The 18,779-nt window shown below is 49.7% G+C and overlaps 1 protein-coding gene across 1 annotated transcript; it reads left to right on the top strand.

Annotated features, from left to right (window-relative positions):
• Nucleotides 1-12,407, top strand: SARS1 (seryl-tRNA synthetase 1). Its single transcript, XM_081122101.1, has 11 exons — nucleotides 1-244; nucleotides 3,058-3,128; nucleotides 4,852-4,932; nucleotides 5,778-5,936; nucleotides 6,844-6,987; nucleotides 7,775-7,930; nucleotides 8,868-9,089; nucleotides 9,668-9,797; nucleotides 10,055-10,212; nucleotides 10,895-11,024; nucleotides 11,356-12,407. The coding sequence occupies exons 1-11, from the start codon at nucleotides 109-111 to the stop codon at nucleotides 11,511-11,513; spliced, it is 1,545 nt and encodes a 514-aa protein (XP_080978227.1). The 5' UTR covers nucleotides 1-108; the 3' UTR covers nucleotides 11,514-12,407.
• The last annotated feature ends 6,372 nt before the right edge of the window (nucleotides 12,408-18,779 follow it).

Raw genomic sequence — 18,779 nt, forward strand, 5'->3', positions numbered from 1 at the left:
GGGGGGGGGGAGGGGCCTGCCAGCGCGCCGGCGCAGTGCGTCCGTCATAAATTGACGCCCTGGCTGCGATTCTCATTTCCCCTTATCGTTGACCCGGGCGGAGGAAAGATGGTGTTGGATCTGGATTTGTTTCGTGTGGATAAAGGAGGCGACCCGGACCTCGTCCGAGAGACGCAAAAGAACCGCTTCAAGGACCCGGGACTAGTAGATCGGCTGGTGAAGGCAGACGGCGAGTGGCGGAGATGTGAGTACCGGGATGCGCGGGATGTCCCCGAGCCCAATCCCAACTTCAGCTCTCGGATCTCGTTACCGCTCCTGGAGCCACAGCTTCCGCCCCTCGTTCGACTCCCCCCCCCCCCCCCAGGTTGCGGTGGCTCGGAGGCTTTCCCGGTCCCCCGCCCCCCCCCCCCAAACGCTCGGGTAGCCCGAACGGTCCCACTGTCTCCGTCCGCCGGGTTGGTACTAGGTCCCTTCCACGCGTGCTCAGTGCGGATCGCAGGTCCGTCTGGGAAGGAGCATGGCGCATGCGCATGAAGAGCTGTCAAGGCTTCTCCCAGCAAGGGTAGCCAGGGCAAAGCCAGGGCGGGAGGTTTCCCTTTTCCTAACACTCATCTTTGGCCGCCTCTGGCCTTTTTCTCATCTTCAGCAAGGCCAGAGTGGTCTCCTATTTTGATAGGACCAAAGGCTCCAGCCTGAGTCATATCTACCACGTAATAGTTTCACTCCACCCATATTGGAAGTATTTGGAGTCTTTGGAGGCCGTTCCTGGCTAAAAGCAGTGACCCCGGAGCTTTGGGGAAAGTCATGCCCCTGGTTTGTTGATCATACCTTTAAAAATTGAGAAAAGTCTTTTCCGTGGTAGGTCAGACATGGGGAGACAGGTGGGGTGAGGCAAGAAAAAGCTTGTAATTATTGAGGCTGTGCAATTGTGCTTTGTGGAATTTTTCTGGAAAAGGCGTTGGCAGAGTTTGGCTAAAACCTGAAACTGAAAATAAAACCATAGAACCCTTTGCTTAGATTAACTGGAGTAGTCACCCATTGGCCGAATGCTGTCAAGCACACGTGATTAATTTTGTCTGATGCAATAAGTCTGCAACCAGCTGAGAGTCAAGTTTATGACAGCACCCTGCAAAGGCAGTCACTGTCCAAGAGTGTGGTGGCTTTCTATGAGGAGCATTGATTTTCCTAAACTTAGAAGGCTATGGGTACCAGGAAAGTATTTGTTTGACTTTGGTTGTCTGCTGACTCCTAATGTCTTAGTCACTCTAATGTGGTAGTTTATGACAGTGAGATCCTACCACCTGAATCTGAAGTTTTGGGTTGCAATGGAATTAAATTAATTGGAAGGAAAAAACTAAACTGGACACTGTTTTACTGAATCAGAAGTATCAGATTTTTCTATCTGGTTATCCATTCACTGTTCTGTACTAAATGACTTTGAATGTGTGAGCTCGTCTCTTATGTATAATGAACACATTTAGGAGTTTTATCCATTTCCTAATTAATGGATATATGGTGAGGGGATGGGTTCTTCAGGGACAGGGCTGTGGTCTATGCATCTGTATGTCCCAGTACCTGGGTTAACATATACATACAGGATATACATGTACACACGTATACATATAATCCCAGTACTTAGCGCTGCACCAGCTCCTTGGTAAGGGCTTGACAAAGATTTTTTTGAATTCATGAATATCATCTGTGTTCAGGGCACTTTGCCCTTCTGTATGAAAAGCAGTTTATTTCGCTTATTTTCAACTCATTTATTGATTTGAATCTTTTCTACTTGACATCCCTTACCAGTTCCCTTTGCAGCCAAAGGGAGTTAATGATTTTTCCCAAGTCGCTTGCTGCCGAAGGACTGTGACAGATCTTGTATCACAGTTATTTTATATCCGAACCTCAGATCAGAAGTTGGGGTTCTCCTGTCATTGGCTGCAACAAGGACTTGTAACCCCGAGCCACATTGAGAACTCATCGTGTTCTCCAAGGACACAGCGAACCTCACCAGGCCCTCCATTACAACTATACCTTTTCGCCTGCCTGTAGACCTCCAAGGTGCCACTAGGGCTGTCAACGGAATCTGACAAAACGTGGAGTCCTAGCACCACAGAGTTTACCACGGCTCTTCTAGCTCCAAGTATTCATACTGTGGCTTCTTTTTAATTCAGAGTAATACACTGAGGACACTTTTGGGCACATAAGCATTTGTCTCGACTACTTCCGATGCCTCTAGATTTCCTCCTGTCTTGCAGTCTGCTAGCTATCAGAATCCCCCCTCCCCCCCCAAGAAGTGCTGTTCTGAGTGAAATTTCTTTTTCCTGTAAATTGAAGTTATTTCCTCTTAACCTTGGCTGTAAACACCTTCCCGGGCCCTTGTCATTGGAATAACAGTCTTAACTGCTTTTAGTTTCACCCCAGTCTCACCCAGTCTTGGGCCACACCCAGGACATGTGATCTTTTTGGAATGAAAATCTAATCATTTGGCTTCCAGGCTTAAGTCTTGCAGTGCCATACATACCTTCAATCTGTCTAATAGAAATACAATGTGAGCCACAGGCATAATTATTAATTTTCTTGTAGCCACTTAAAAAATGTAAAGAAAAACAGATGAAATTAATTTTAGGAATATATTGTATTAACCCATAGATACAAAAATTATATTTTTAACATGTAATCAATAAAAAAAATTATTTAGATATTTTACATTCTTTTTCTCTTTTACAGGCCCTCAAAATCTAGCATGTATATTTTTACACTTACAGCACATTTCAGTTTGGGCTAGCCAAATTTCAAATGCTCAGTAGCCACATGTGGCTAGTGGCTACCATGCTGGACAGTGTAGCTCTAAAGCATAAAAAGCCAAATTTCTTAACACAATTTACAAAGCCCCCCGTTCCTTCCTAGCTTGATCTGCCACTCCCACATATGCCCGTGCTCTGTGGTCTAGCCTTGTTATGCTCCGTGAGATCAGTCCTGAGGAGCCATGATTAGGAGACTGAGGAATCTTAATTATATGCGTATTGTTAGAACATTCTCGGGTTCTTTATTCTTCAGGCAGATTTCGAGCAGACAACTTGAACAAGCTGAAGAACCTATGCAGCAAGACAGTTGGGGAGAAAATGAAGGTAAGAGAACTAACAGCCTTGAGAGTGGAGGTATTTAATCTTATTCTCAGTTAATACATAATTTCTAGTTTAGCGCCTGGTTCTATGAGATACCAGACTTCTTACCAAAGTGGGGGGATTATTTTAAAAAGAAAGGAAGGATGACAGGGAGGGAGCTAAGTGGGTGAATCCATCTTCCCTATTCAGGTCTTAGTCTGTTTTGCTGCCACAGAGCCAGTGGCTGATAAACAACAGGAATTTATTTTTTACAGTTCTGGAGGCTGGGAAGTCCATGATCAAGGCACGAGCAGATTTGGTGTCTGGTGAGGGCCCACTCCCTGGCTCATAGACACTCTCCTTGCTGTGTCCTTACATGGCAGATGGAGCCAGGGAGCTCTGTGGGGTGTCTTATGAGGTAGCCTCCTCACCTAGTCACCTCTGAAAGACTGCACCTCCAAATGCCATCACACTGAGGGGTAGGTTTCAGTGTAGGAATTTGTTGGCTTTCAACATTCAGCCTATAGCAAGGTGAAAGTCTTGCCACACTAGTCATTCATTGTTTATTCTGTTCTTACAATAAGAATATAAATTCCACCTGTAATTTTTCCCCGTTATTTCTTGAGTTTGACCTCCAGTGCCAGGAAGACTTTCCTATGGTAGACTTCAGGTCCTTTGTTCAGGCTATTCGAGCTGTTTTATGTAAAGAGCACGGATAGAGACTCCAAGTCCTGGACTATTGGCTTGTGTGACTTGAGGCAGGTTAACCTCTGAGCCTCAGTTTTCTCATCTGAAATGACAATACTAACATTCACCTATAGAACAGAATTATGAGAATGAAATTTTTTAAATGGGGAGAACCTGGCACAATGCCTGGAACATTGTAGTTATTTACCAATTGCGAGTAACAATGGATGGCCTTCATCCAAAAAGTGCTTCCATGCTTGAAGAATGTTAAGTTTCAGTTCCACCTTCCTTAGTTAACCCAGAATAGTACATGTTTTTATCTCTCTTCAAATACACCCTTTTAACCTCTTAATCATTTTTTAAAAGACATTAAATGCATCCTATAGTCTGTCTCATTTTTTTCTTGTAAACCTCTAAACTGAACCAAAAAATTAAAAATTAGGAACCTGAACCAGTAAAGAACATAACGAAGAGATTCCCCTGGGATTCGAGCAAGTTACACTTACTGCTGGTCCGCTTCCCTCTTTTCACATTCAGCTTGTGGCGGACTGTAGCAGTTGATATAGATCATCACACTGGTGTTTTTCCTATGGGAGCCGTGCTGCTTAATCATTTCCATGCCAGAGGTCCCATAATCATGTCAATTCCCATGTATTATGCCTGTGTGTTCTGGGAGCACACGCACTGTTAGTGACAGCGAAACTTTTTTCATAGGGTCTCAGGCTCTATTCCCTGTTGGGGCGTGTGTGGGAGGCAGCCGATCGATGTTTCTCTCTGGCAGCGATGTCTCGCTCCCTCTCCTCCCTTCCTCTCTCTCTGGAATCAGTGGAAAACATATACTTGGGAGAGGATTACAAAAAGCTAGAAAGCGGCAAAACAGAGACTTGAAACTTTTTCCCCCCTCATTTCCAATTTACTGTTTCTCTCAGGTGTTGCCTTTTTTAGAGAGTTATGTAGGAAGTTCTGTGATTAGTTTATATGATATTCATTTGGTGTGCACTTATAAAGCGATGTCAGAATTTTTATTTATTTAATAGTGTTGTTTGTTTGTTTCCTGCAGAAAAAAGAGCCAGTGGAAGACGATGAGTCCATTCCAGAGAGTGTGTTAAATCTCGACAACCTCACCCCAGACATATTAGCTGTAAGTTACTGTCCATTTCTAGGTTGGGATTTCTGTTCTTTTATCTTAACTTTCCTCCTGGACAGGGGCTTGCTGACACTCTGTTCCACACAGCATTGGGGCATCCTTGAATTTTTGCCGCTGGGACATGTCCCTGGAGACAGATGGAGTGGAACAGTCAGGGGTAGGAAGAAGAGAAAAACGGGACTGAACTGTGTTTAGCTTATATTAGTCTATTTTCACAAAATCGGAATTTTTCAGTTTACTATAATTCAGTAAATACTCACTATATAATGGGCCTGGAGCAGTAATTTTCAAGTTTTTAGTCACTAAACGCTTTCTTAAAACCCATAACACAAAAGCATAGTAAGAGCATAAGCACAAAAAAAGTAGTGTTGCGCTTGAAGGCTGGGTTGGGGGTGCTCTTCCTGTCCAGCCCTACCTGCTGAGGGCTCCCCATAAAAAATCAGGACAGTTTGAAACACCTGCAATAGGAATACAAAATTAGCTTAAGACAGGCCTCTTGCTCCTAATAAATGTATAATCTCCCTAGAGAACAGTTAAGTGCAGTAGTAATAGAATGCTAAATTGGTTTAATCAGGAAGCAAGAGCTCTGAAAAGAGCTACATATTAAAATTGCCAAGGTATATAGGAACATGCAGAGTGGCCAGAATCGATCCATCTCTGCCTTAGGCACCCCAAAAGGAAATGCCAGTGGATTTGTCAGGGCAGCGTCGCTTTGAAAGCCTTCATTGTCAGTTTTTAAAAGGCTGTCACAAGGGTTGTCATCGGAGCACCTCGGGGTTAGGGCGACAGAATCTTTTTCCTGCTCTGTACTTGACTTGCTCTGGCCTGTTTGTCCACAGAAACTGAAAGTGTCACAGATCAAAAAACTCCGACTGCTCATCGACGAAGCCATCCTAAAGTGCGATGCCGAGCGGGTAAAGCTGGAGTCAGAGCGCTTTGAGAACCTCCGAGAGATCGGGAACCTCCTGCATCCCTCTGTGCCCATCAGTAACGACGAGGTGAGTCGTGGGGCGCTCCTCTGGGAAGGACAAGGAAACACTGACACTCTGTGTAATGGGCTTTGTATCAGAAGCAGGCCCTTTGTGTCCTCACTCTGCCCTCCAATTGAGAATTGAAAGTGTCAGATCCTTGCCTGATTGGGAAGTGGCGGAGACCGCAGGTAGGAGACTCCTGGCGCACAGATCTCTTCTAAATCGGGCTGCTGTCCTCTGCTGTTGCCGGTGGTAGCAGCCAGTCTCGTGGGAGGGATCTGCTAAAACAACCTCGCCCCTCACCCACACCCTGCTGAGAAGCTGCAGGTTGAAGGGGAATCTGCATGATAAAAGTTTCCTGCTGAGTGGGAGCTTCCCCAACACAAAGCTGCTCTGAGCCCAGTCTTTGTTCCCTGACACCCCAGCCAGAGCAGGGCCCATCTGTGCCTCTTTCATTCATTCCCTGGTGAACAGAATGTTAAACTCACTGCAGGCTGGCGTGGCAGACTCTGGAGGTCGGGGGCCCTCACCCCACCCTCATGTGGCCCTGGGACCAATGAGAGCCTGGAAAAAAAATAATCTACATTCTCCTCTGCACCCCAGGCAATGCTGATTGTCTGGGTAGAGGTGTCGTAGTACAGGGCATTTAAAAGGGTAAAAAAAAAGGCCACAAACAAAAAACACACAATGTGACATCTTTTGGAAAATCATGATTTCAGTTTCATGGCTAGATTCGCTTCTAGGAATCTAAAAATGATTATTTCTCTATTGAGCACAAATTCTCTAGCAAATTCACTTCTCTGGTCTCTGGAAATGATGACCAAAACCTCATGTGGCTTCACTAAGCTTTAGGTTGTTCTTAGAACAGGGTTTGGAAAGGTAGACGTGGAATTCAGAGGTTGTGTATCTTTCTCTCCTGGTCTTGCTTCCTTAGGATGCGGACAACAAAGTAGAGAGGATTTGGGGTGATTGCACGGTCAGGAAGAAGTACTCACACGTGGACCTGGTGGTGATGGTCGATGGCTTTGAAGGCGAAAAGGGAGTCGTGGTGGCTGGGAGTCGAGGGTATTTCCTGAAGGTGAGAGTTGGGAGCCAGTGGGGATGGGATTATAAAGAAGGACTTTTAAAAATACTGTGCAGAAAACATAACTTACTTAAGGAGGCCCACAAATCCACCACATGTGCTCCCCTTTCTACTACAGGCTTATTGGCAATTAGATACAGTTCTCTTTCTAAGGCAGGAGCGTGCTATCAGGGGTGCTCAGAACAAAAGCTACCGCATGATGCCCCGCAGTGAATACATGTTTTGCTGACTGAATCAGAACAGTCTCTCCTTTGAGGAGCTCAGTGTAATTGGACAGTTAGACAAGTGACAGAGTCAAAAGCCACTGTGATAAGTGCCGTCAACGTAAGAAACCTCCAAACCTGTAGAGAATTTTTATTTGAACCAAACTGAGAAAATGCTCTGGAGAATGGCACTTTTGTAGCTTATTTTATACATTAGAATCAAATGAGACGTAAGGGGTAGGGGGAGTTACATGAAATCCACTGGTGGGAGGTGGGAGAAAGCAAAGCGGTGAAATCTCTGGGAGTGAATAAAAACAGAGAAACACATACTTCTTTGTTGGTGGGTATAGGATAATTAACAATGAACATTTACAGCACATGGAGATGATATTGGGGAGCAGGTAACAATGAGGGGTTCTGTGGCCCATGCTCTGGTGGGTGAGCCCTGAGGGGGCCTCCTGTGAGCCCTTGGGTAGTCATATTCTACCCCCACATAGTTGCCTCTGAGTGCAAATTCTAGCAACTAAACATGACAGCGACAGAACCCAATCACCCTTGCTGTGTCTCTGCTCCTTTAGGGGCCTCTGGTGTTCCTGGAACAGGCACTCATCCAGTATGCCCTTCGCACCTTGGGAAGTCGGGGCTACATTCCCATTTACACCCCGTTTTTCATGAGGAAGGAGGTCATGCAGGAGGTGGCACAGCTCAGCCAGTTTGATGAGGAACTTTACAAGGTGAGTAGTTGGGCACTGCGGCAGAAGGACTTCTTCCATTGGGAAATTTAACCTCAAAGATACTGGAGCAGCACTGTCCAGTAGAACTTCCTGCGATGATGGAAACGGTCTATATCTGTGGCTGTTGAGTACCTGAAATGTAAATTTTTAATTTTAATTTTTTTAAATTTTAATTTAAATAGCTATACATGGCCAGTGGCTACCATATTGAACAGTGCAGACCTAGGGCCTGTTTGATCTTTCCCCCAGGTAATCTGTATCATGTACCTAAGTGAGCATGCGTTAACATTATGAGCCTAGAGAAGAGGCACATGTATTGAGTGGCTGGACAAAAGGACATTATAGAAGTGGCCGGTCTTACCGTGCCCTCCTCCTCCTGAGCCCAGACTGGAAGCTTCCATAGGGCAAGACATACATTCCTTGGGATAGATGTGTCCTCTAGTTTGTGGCTCCTCTCAACCCTGGACCATCTCAGGGAGAACCAGAGGGTTCAAGTCGAGGTTCAGAAGATCATTCTAATCAACTGAACACCAGAGTGATTGAGGATTATAACCTCTAGACTAGCCCATAAGCACCAAGAAAGCAGAGACCATGTCTCCTTTTGTCCAGCATTGGCCTAAAGGACTTGGCCTGTAGTAAATGCCTCACGAACATTTGTTGAGTGGATTACGTTATATTGCTATCAGCTCAGGTTTTCTTGTACGCCTGCATCATAAGTAAAAAGTATCAGAATTTTTTATCTCCTTTTAATTTGCTTTTCTTTGAATTCTATTAGAGACCTCATTTGGGACTGACCCATTCCCTCCCTTGTCTTTAGTGTCCCCTGCTCACTCCCAGGCAGGGATTAAAGAAACTTCGCCCTGTCCCGTCGCTCGTATCTTCCCTGTGGTTTCTGCTCTAGCTGAGGTCTACCTCCCTCACTCTTAACCTCCATCAGGTGATTGGCAAAGGCAGTGAAAGGTCTGATGACAACTCCTATGATGAGAAATACCTGATTGCTACCTCCGAGCAGCCCATTGCTGCCCTCCACCGGGATGAGTGGCTACGGCCAGAGGATTTGCCCATCAAGTATGCTGGCCTGTCCACCTGCTTTCGCCAGGAGGTGGGCTCCCATGGCCGTGATACCCGAGGCATCTTTCGAGTCCATCAGTTTGAGAAGGTAAGTAGAGAAGTCAGGGTGAGGAGTAGGACCCTTCTATCTATCTGTCCAGGGTAGTTAGAGGAGAGACAGGAGCTGTGTCGCTCAAGCGCATCCTGGCTCCAGTCTTGCCTCCCATTGCCTGCGTCTGTGTTTCTGGGAAGGGCCTGAGCAGCACATAGTGGAGTGACTGCCAGCACAGACTCCAGTTCCAGGCTGCCTGAGTCCAAATGCCAACTCCATCACCTACCAGCTGTGTCACCTGGGACAAGTTGCTTAACCACTCTGTGCTCAGTTTCCTCCCTGTAAAAGGAGGGTAATAATAGTACCCACTTCATTAGGCCCACTATGAGGATTTAACTAGTTAACATCAGAAGCGCTTAGAACAGCACCCAGCATGTGTGCAGTAAGCTCTACAGAAACACGTGTTCTTGCTGCACACCCAGTGCAGTGCAACACCTCTCTAGCTGGGGGCCCCAGCCTCGCCCGACTCCCAGTGGTATAGGAACAGGTCTTCATTGCAAGAATATCTCCCACTTGGGTCCTTTAGTTTTTCACCCTGTCCCATTGTCGCTGTCTCCTTGGGTCCCTCTTTGCAGATTGAACAGTTTGTCTACTCATCGCCACATGACAACAAGTCCTGGGAGATGTTTGAAGAGATGATCACCACTGCAGAGGAGTTCTACCAGGCTTTGGGGATCCCGTACCACATTGTGAATATTGTCTCAGGTATCGGCCTCCCTCTCTTGCATCCCACAAACAGTACCCACACCACACAAAGCAATAGCTCACAATCCAGTTAATGGCCCACGTTAATTAAAATATCACACTCTTTTCCCTTGGGAGTGTTTGCTGATAAGAATATCTGGGCGTGATTTTACTTCTGCGGATAGGGTGTGAATTAAAGAATTCTTCGGGTTTGCTAAAAGGTTAGCCTTCTGAAATACCATCCCTCCTTCATGAATTCTAGGGGTGTTTCCTTACAGGTTCTTTGAATCACGCTGCCAGTAAGAAGCTTGACCTGGAGGCCTGGTTTCCGGGCTCGGGAGCCTTCCGTGAGTTGGTCTCCTGTTCCAACTGCACAGACTATCAGGCCCGCCGGCTCCGAATCAGATACGGGCAAACCAAGAAGATGATGGACAAGGTAGCAGCCTGGGAGGCGGGCACAGGGCCCCCGGTGCAGAGGGGATCGGCCTTGTTTCTCAGCCCTCAGGGCACGTGTTTCCCAGCATCGTGGGAGAACTGAGTTTTTCCATCTAGATTAAAAAGGGAACCTGAAAATGACTTCTACCGAGTCAGGACTGAGTCCTTTTAGATAGAAACCTGATCTAGCCCCATTCTACAAAGTCATTCTAGTTTTTCTCTTTTGGGCTTTGTTTTCTGTCACTCCAGATAAAGAATGATCCTCACTTGTCTACCCAGAACAAGTTGGAGGCAGTGTCTCCCCACTTCTCACCCAAGGAGGTTTGGGTTGTAAGCTTATCTCTTCAAACCCAATTTCCAGGCCCTACTTTTCCAAGTCAGGGACTTGAAAAGGGTCAAAAGGAGAGGCCCCTGTGGTCGTGTTTTCTGTTTCCCTCAAAAGGCCCAACTCTCCTCAAAATACTGAGACCTGCCTCTTGTCACTCATGGAGACATGAGGAATCTTCCTGGAGTTATCTGAGAGGCAGTAAATACCAAACAGAACTCAGGTTTAGAAAGGGCTCAGTAATGGGTAGAAGTCATGAGTCTGAATTGGTTAGTTGCTGTGGGGAGTCTGGCCGGGTGATGGCTCCTGGTCATCGCTTAGACGAGCTGAGGGTTGAGTTGAACTGCTCTCTGCACAGGTGGAGTTCGTCCACATGCTCAATGCTACCATGTGCGCCACTACACGCACCATCTGCGCCATCCTGGAGAACTACCAGACAGAGAAGGGCATCATCGTGCCCAAGAAGTTGCAGGAATTTATGCCGCCAGGTGAGGCCCAGCCTGGCCTATCCTCCTCTCCTCTGTCTTCACATTTCCGAATAGCAGGCCCCTTTCAGAGTGAACCCAGTTTTCTTGTTCACACACAGTCCCCAGAAACTCTGCCTGTCTCCCAGTGCTGGGCACTGCAGGGGCAGAGCTGAGAAGGTAGCCGGTACAGGCATGATATTCTATGGAAATGCAGCTAAAATCCAGGCAGGGGGAGGAAAGGATGAATGAAACAAGTGCCCATTGTGGGTGCCCTTTTGTGCACTCACCCCGAGTTCCACGGGCTCTGACTCCTGAGAAACGGTAGGTTACTCGGTTGGCTGTTCCCTTCCAGGTCTCCAAGAGCTGATTCCCTTTGTGAAGCCCGCACCCATTGACCAGGAGCCATCCAAGAAGCAGAAGCAGCAGCATGAGGGCAGCAAAAAGAAGGGAGCGGTGAGCGATGGCGCCCTGGAGAGCCAGCTGCAGAACATGGAGGTCACCACGTCCTGAACATTCCTTCCTCCCAGCTCTGTCAGCTGGCATCCCAGAGCCTGCCCCTGGGCGGGGAAGCCAGACACACTCATCGCCGCGCAGTCCCACTGCATTGCTAAAACGGGAACCATCTGCCACGCGCAGCGCAGTGTCCCTGTCTGTTCCCATAGGCCTGTGATCCAGTCACCGAGGACTAACAAAACCATGTAACGAAGGGCCCTGGGGGAAGGCTAGGACTCTTCCGCAGTGTGCTGCCTGGGGCTCTAACCCTGCCTCGCAGCTCTCCCTGGAACCATACTTTTGCTTTTCCTTCTAAATAAAGTTGTTCCATTTAGCAAGTCAGAGAGCCTTTGAGAAGGTAGGTGGAGGCAGGGGTAGATTTAGTAAAGGCTCAAGGAGGGAGGGAAAACTTTGAGTCTTGGACACACAAGCTTGTAAGACCATGACCAGGATCTCTTTTATAAATCTCCTGTTTAAGTGGGACTAACTTAGAGACCAATTGATATAAAAAGGCTCATAGCATTTCTGTTCTCCAGAAAGGGCTCTGTGGAAAGGGAGGGAGGCTGTTATGCCTCAGGGGAGATGAGACTATATTTAATCCAAAAGAGGCCCTAGATTCAAGAGCACGAGGCAGGGCCTTACTAACAGCTGCTTCTCTTTGAAGTCATTCCAAAATGGCAAACCAAGTGCAGAACAGCTTGTCACTGTCACTGTAACTCCAAAGGATGGCAGTAGTCAGCAGGATGGGGAGTGGTGGAGCAGGTTTAATCCCTTCTCCAAAGCTCCCACTGTGGCCGGATAGCCAGTCCACCCTTGCTCTGGGGAGGGTGATGTTTAGGCTCTTTATTTACCTGCTGCCTTTCATCTGCAATCTCCAAACACTTTACCTTAATAACACCTCTTGTTCGTTTAGTGCTGCTTTCCTGGGAGCCTAAAATACTTCCTATACATGATCTCTTTTATCTTTGTGACGGTCCCAGAAGGGAGGGTGGGGACGTGATTATACCTCTTCCTTCATATGGAAGACAGTACATGTGGGTGATGGAGATGGGACAGGGCCAGGGGAAGCCAGGAGTCCTGGTGCTTGAAGATGAGAGGACTCTGAACTGGATGTCACTTAGGATCCTTTATATCATCTCAGCGTCCTTAGTCCCTAAGCAGCAACTTCCCTGAGCCTGCTGGAGCTTGGCATCTAGGAAAGCGGCTGTGTGCTTGGTTTTCCACCGGGAACTTGGGGCTGATCCTATTAATCTTACTGCTGTAAACCCTGTAAAATCGGGCACTGAGAAGGGTGACTGATTGCAGTGGCTCTCTTGCCACAGGCAGGCTCAGTCAGCCCGCCTCTACTGTAGCACATTGCCCTCAGCTCTGGGATAAAGCCAGGGCCAGGGGATAGAAGAGCAAGCTGCTCCCACTTAGAAGGACCAGAAGTTATTACTGGAGCCTCAGCTCCTTGGTCTGGAGAAAGGCAGTTTACACAGAAGCAGGAGGCTGGATTTGCTCACTACCACACAGCTCTCCTGTTCAAAAAACCTATTGGGCTTTGGAGTTGGAAACTCAGATGGCCTTGAGCACCCCCATCTAGCCACACAGGTCACTGCAGCTGCCCACTCTGCTCCCCACTCCTACTCCCTTCAGCACCTGGGGCTTGTGACCTTCCACCATGGGCAGAAGCCACGGCCCTGAGCCCATGGACACCTGGGCCCAGCTCTTGGCTTCCCTGCACTGACTACCTTCTCACCTGACCAGTTTTCTGGAGCTGCTTGCACCTGGAACTCCCTGCTGTTTTACGCAGAGTGCCTTCTGCCCTGTGCTGTTGGCAGCCCACTTCCTCCTTGCCAACCACCTACCTGCCCTGTGGCTGGGTGAGGGTGTGGACTGGCCTGGGAGCCTGCCTAGCAGAAAGGAATGCATGGAAGCTCGAAATAGAGTTGTTGCGTGGACCAACTAGGATGTTAGTAGATAAGTCTATCCCCCCTTCCAGAAGCCAGAGGAGAAAAACAGCCAAAGTTGTGAAGGAAAGGATGACCCTGCAGCTGAGGCCCTTCCCGGCAGGTCATCACCAGAACACAGGCTGGTGAGCACAGGGACACACATTCTCATTTACACAGTGCTGACCCCGTGTCAGGCACCATTACGGGCATGGGTTACAGAAAGAATGGGACACAGTCCTTGCTCTCAAAGAACTCACAGTCCTAGGGGAAGGTGGGGCCTGCCTTCCTCCAGTGTGAGCTGAAAACCCAACTCTTTGCCTCCCTGCAGCAATGGGATGAGCTGATGCAAGCCTTGCTTAGGAATGGCTGGCCTGGAAGCTGAGCACTTGGGACTGGGCCCAGGTAACCTGGACTCCACCCTGCAGTTGCCTCCGCAATCCATAGCTGATACCCTCATCCCTGGCACCTTGACCTGCCCCATCTCGAACCCCAGCTGCCCAAGCTACCTAAGTTAGCAAACAACCCCCACAGGCTGAGTGGAGTGAGTCACAGCCCTGGGTCCCTCACCAATCCTTGGTTCCCACACCCAGGAATTCAGGGCTCAAAATGCAGGTCTGGGTGCTTTAGGCCAGAGAGGAGACACAGGCCTCTACCAAGAGACACAGACAACCAGGAGACAGACTTCCAGAAAGAAATGCTAAAGAGGGCAACGTGTGGGACCAAACAGGAGCCCAAGGAGCCTGCCAGCGCTCACCATCTCACCATCTGGTGGGAGGGTCAGTTAGCCCCCAAGGAGCCAACCACCCCCCAGGGGTGGAATCACTCCTGGGAACTTTCCCTGTGACCTGTCCCGCTTTTCCTTCCCAGAAGGTTTTCTGGTTTACCCAGGGTCCCCAGACAGCCTCCTCTCCTCCCACCCCCAAACCTCCCTGGCTGCTCTCCCAGGAAGAGCCTGACTGGCAGAGTTGGGATGGGCCCCAGAGAAATGTGCTGCATGTCACAGCCTGTGCCAGGAGAGGGGCCTGCTCCACCCCCACCCCACCACCCCACCTCCCAGCGTGGGGTTCCCCCAAAGCTCCTCCCAGATGCACACAGAAGGAGGGGCCAACCCTGCGTCTCCAGGGGGGAGTTCTGGTGGGGCTGACACCTCTGCTTCTGACATTGCCCTTTTAAGAGCCCCCCCAAGGGGCGGGGGCGCTGCAGGCAGGTTCTTGTTGCAGAAAACCCGGGACCGAGCTGCCATCCACCTGCGGAAAAGGAGGAGACCCAGCCACCCACCCTGCCAGGTCCCGCCCTACCCGGCAGAGGGAGGGGGTCCCAGGCACCTCTGATCCTGAGAAAGCCCCTTTTTCTGGAAGGACAGCCCCTCTTCCGCTGCTCTGACCGGTGGGTTGCCGAGCCCCGCATTTTGGAGAGCTGGCCGGGCCCCTCGCCAGCAGACCTGCAGTCAGAGTGGCCTGGAAACGGACTTTCCCGGAGGCGTAAGAGGTCTGATCCTCCAGGAAGCCGACGGAAGGAAAGAATTTAGCACCCATTTAGAACAGCGTTCGATCTTTCCTCCTTCCATCTTCTCTGAGAAAAATAATTTTTCTTTCCTGTTGTGTGTGCCAAGCCGGCCCTTGCCTGCCGGTGCCCTGGACCTCTCCGCGCTCCCTGCGGCGCCCCTGGGTGCCCGCGCGGCCGGCTCTCCCGTCCCTCCCCGCCCCGCCCACCCCCTCCGCGTACCTGCAGGCTCGCTCCCCACCTCGGAGCAGCGCCGGCTGGCGCGGCCGACCCCACTGGCTCTGTCCCCTCCAAGATAAACACGCAGCTTCTAGGCTCTGCTGCCTCCCCGACGTGCCAGGCTCCGCCCTCTCGGAGGGAAGGAGGACTGTTCCAGGCTGAGGGAGCAGCAGGAAGGCCTGAGCACGGGTCCAGAGGGAGGGGGAGGCGGGAGGGAGGCCAGAGAGGTGGGCAGGAGCCTCTCCCGGCTTCTCTGCGTTCTCTCGACCTCGGAGCCCAAATCCAGGAGCTCAGGAGATCATGCATCTCCTGCTCCAGCCCCCTAGCTCCCAACAGCCACACTGAGCCTCTCCACCACCAGGATGGCAAACCCAAAAGTCCAAGTCTAACTTCTTATCTGAGCCACTCTCCTCTGGGTGTTCAGGCACCCAAACCAAACTCCCAGGCGTCACCCTGGACCACCCCTTCCTCATCCCGGGTGGCCAGCCTCTCACAGTCCCACTGAGTCCCTACCTCACTCAGATCTGCCCTTCTGCAGCCGGTTCCTCTCCTGGGCTGCTGCCGTAAGCGTCTCCGGCTGCCCCACCAGACGCCTTACCCGGTGCCCAGAGTGTGGCTCGGACTCTCCCCTCGGCTGCTCCGATAAACTGAGCAACTAAGATAGTGAAGGTGTTGCTTTGGGATTTGAGCTCATGGCTCAGCCCCAGGCTCCATCTCTTCCCCTCTGTGCTCGGGAGCCAAAAATGATCTCAGTGGAATCTTAGATGAGCTGTGCATCTGTATGGAATGCTGGCCTGTTGAGCCACCCTCGGCGAACAACGCTGGCACTGTGGGGCGAAACTACCACTGGGTTAAGGTATCCAACACCATCTTTTAATGAGCCTCAGAGAAAGTCTATGTAACTTGGCTGGGATGTCAGGCCTAGGACTCGTGGCTGCAGCTGGCATTGCTGGGAATGCCGTTCTGTGGTTCAAGCAAACGAATGCAGGGCTGTCCACAGGGGAGCCTAGAGACCCAACTGCCTCCCAGAGGGTGGCTCCAGGGATGGAGGGACACCTGGTCACTCCTCTATGCCATCCATCTATCCATCCATCTGACCAATATTTACTGAGTGCCTACTATGTGTCAGATACCATGCCAGGTGCTAGGATTCCAAGGCATACGTGTTGTCCCTGCTCCTGGACCTTACTGCTTGCTTGTGGATAAAGCAGATGTTAACCAAGTAAATGAAGAAATAAATACTTCATGTAAGTACAAATTGCTATACCTGCCATGAAGGAAACATTTAAGACTGCCAAGTTAACAGCTGGAAGGAAGCCAGGATGTCCAGAACAGAGTGAAGGGAGGGGTAAGAGTAAGAAGAGGCTGGGCCCCTCTTCTTGCTGGGCTTTGTGGACCAATATGAGGAAGTTGGCTTTTATTCAAGGTGCAACGGAGAAGCCCAGTGCAAGATTTTCAGGAAGGGAGCAACATGCTCGGATTCTGACTTTACAAGGTTACTCTCTGGAGGACACCACGAGGGGTCCTCTAATCAGATAAATCCAGACTGTGGCACATTCAACAAGAAAACTAGCCTGGACTCTTCAACCAATCAATACCCAAAATCCAAAGAAAGAGAGACAGAGATAGATGATACCAGGAATCATGGCTGGTGTTCTGGGAGTGGGGGTGGCAGGGGTCGTGTGGGATGTGGGAGAGGGTCTGATTCTGACTCTTAGGAGCTGCACCCTGAGGGCAGAGGGTTGAGGTGCCAGGATGTTTAACCTCACTTTCACTCCATTCTCCACAAATTCTGTGAGAACTCACAGTGTCAAAAATTATCAAAGCTAGGTGGAAGGTCGCTGGGGATGCATCACACCATTTTGGCAATTCTTCTGAATCTTGACATTTTCCAAGATAAAAAATCTGGGGAGGTTTTTTTAAAATCTAAAAAATACTTATTAAAGATTACTTTGGCTCTTGGGTGAAGACTGGTTTGAAGGGGAAGCAACCACAAGAAGAATCCATAGGACTCTGAGTGCCTTTTCTGTGCCAGGCACGGAGTGGGCGGTTGAGAAATGACGGTGCCCACCCTCAAGGAGCAACCCCTCCAGTTGCAAAGAAAAGTGGAGAAAATGGACTAGGCATTCAAGGCCTGCCTCTTCTGCTGGTTCCTGGTCACCTTCCATTCCACTCTACCCCATAGTCCCAGAGCGACAGTGTCTGGAGCTCCACCTGGCTGGGCTCACCCCTGCCCATCTCCGTGCCTTTTATAAAGTAGCACTGAGACCAGAAACAGGATCAGGCACCATGGGGCTATCCCAACAGGTCACTTTCCTCCCAGAACCTCCACGGTCAACTGGAAGGCTTGGCCTAGAAGAGCAGTAAATTCCCTTTGAACACGTTCCAGGATCTTGCTGCACCTTGGTTTTCTCCTATGTAGGAGGGAGGTCTAAAAGGTCCTTACAGCTGGAAAGTTCCATGAAGTAGACCGCCCTTCCCCTCGGGGTCAAGGAGAACACCGCCAGGGCAAGCCCTGGTTTGAGACTGATGCATAGATTTGGAAGTTTCCTTCCTGCTTCTGAGAAGTAGAAATAGCTGAGGAGGTGAGAGTGGATTGGGGAGGCAGCTCTGTCCTGTGCCCCTGGGGACAGGGTGGGGAGTGGATTAAGGACTATTTGCCAAGCGTGCTTGGAGATGAAGGGAGGGGTTCCTTGCATCCCTCAACCTGTCTGCCCTTTGGCAGGAAGGCCACTCACCTGCAGGGGCCCCGCCTGCCCCATGCCTCCCATGGCAACCCCTGCCTCCGTGCTAGGCTCCAGAGCAACGTCCCATGATCCAGAGCCAAGGCTGCTGCTCTCTCCTACCCAGAAGCTCATTTCAGTACAAAAGGAGAGAGATGAATGGAGAGCCGCAGTTTCTCCATGAGTTGGCTTGAGCCTTCAGCAGAAATGAGTCTCATTACCCAACCTCGATGCAAAGGATAATTAACAGATGGTATAATTTCTGAGCTTTCTCCGCACCACATGGCTATTAGGTGAAGAGCAAAATGCCTATGCAGCCCCAAGATCCTCCCAAACCACAAAGTCAAAGGAAGTCCAGAAGGGCAGAGCCACCTCTCTGTCTCTGGAGCTGCCCTTGGCCTTGACTAGAAGAAGAAAACTCATCTTGATAAAAAGGGAGGGGATTCCCCTAAGCCATGGGTCCTCCACCCTTCTTCCTTCACCCTTGCCATGAATGTAGACTAACCCTTACCCTTCTTGCTGTCCCTAAGGCCCATCTCCTTTGTTTTCCCCTGGGGAGAAGGGAGTGTCTGGTTCAAAATGGGTTCCTCCAGACCCTCAGGTTCCACAGGGTGGCCCATCTGTTTTATATTTGGAGCTTCTACTTCATACTTTATTGGGGGGGGGGGGAGGACTCTGCTGCTAAATAAACTTTTGAAAACCACTGACCTTATCCAAACCCCTCATTTTACAAAAGGGAAATTCAGGCACAGGAATTGGCCCAAGGCCACACAGCTAGAGGGTGGTGGGGCTGGACTGAAGCCCTGGCCTCCTCCCCAAGCCAGCCCTTATAGCAACCAGGCCCCTTGCTGCTCACCCAGTTGGCCCTGCAGTCCCTGGATGGTGGCCCTGGTTAGGGTATGAGA

This window comes from Miniopterus schreibersii, assembly GCF_964146895.1.
Source record: "Miniopterus schreibersii genome assembly, chromosome: 19".
NCBI lineage: Eukaryota > Metazoa > Chordata > Mammalia > Chiroptera > Miniopteridae > Miniopterus > Miniopterus schreibersii.

Bases quoted from the DNA above. Each gene is read 5' to 3' on its own strand.
- SARS1 (XM_081122101.1), top strand. From the start codon at position 109: ATGGTGTTGGATCTGGATTTGTTTCGTGTGGATAAAGGAGGCGACCCG. The intron at 6,988-7,774 runs GTGAGAGTTGGG...CTGCTCCTTTAG, and splicing joins GTCGAGGGTATTTCCTGAAG to GGGCCTCTGGTGTTCCTGGA. The intron at 11,025-11,355 runs GTGAGGCCCAGC...GTTCCCTTCCAG, and splicing joins GCAGGAATTTATGCCGCCAG to GTCTCCAAGAGCTGATTCCC.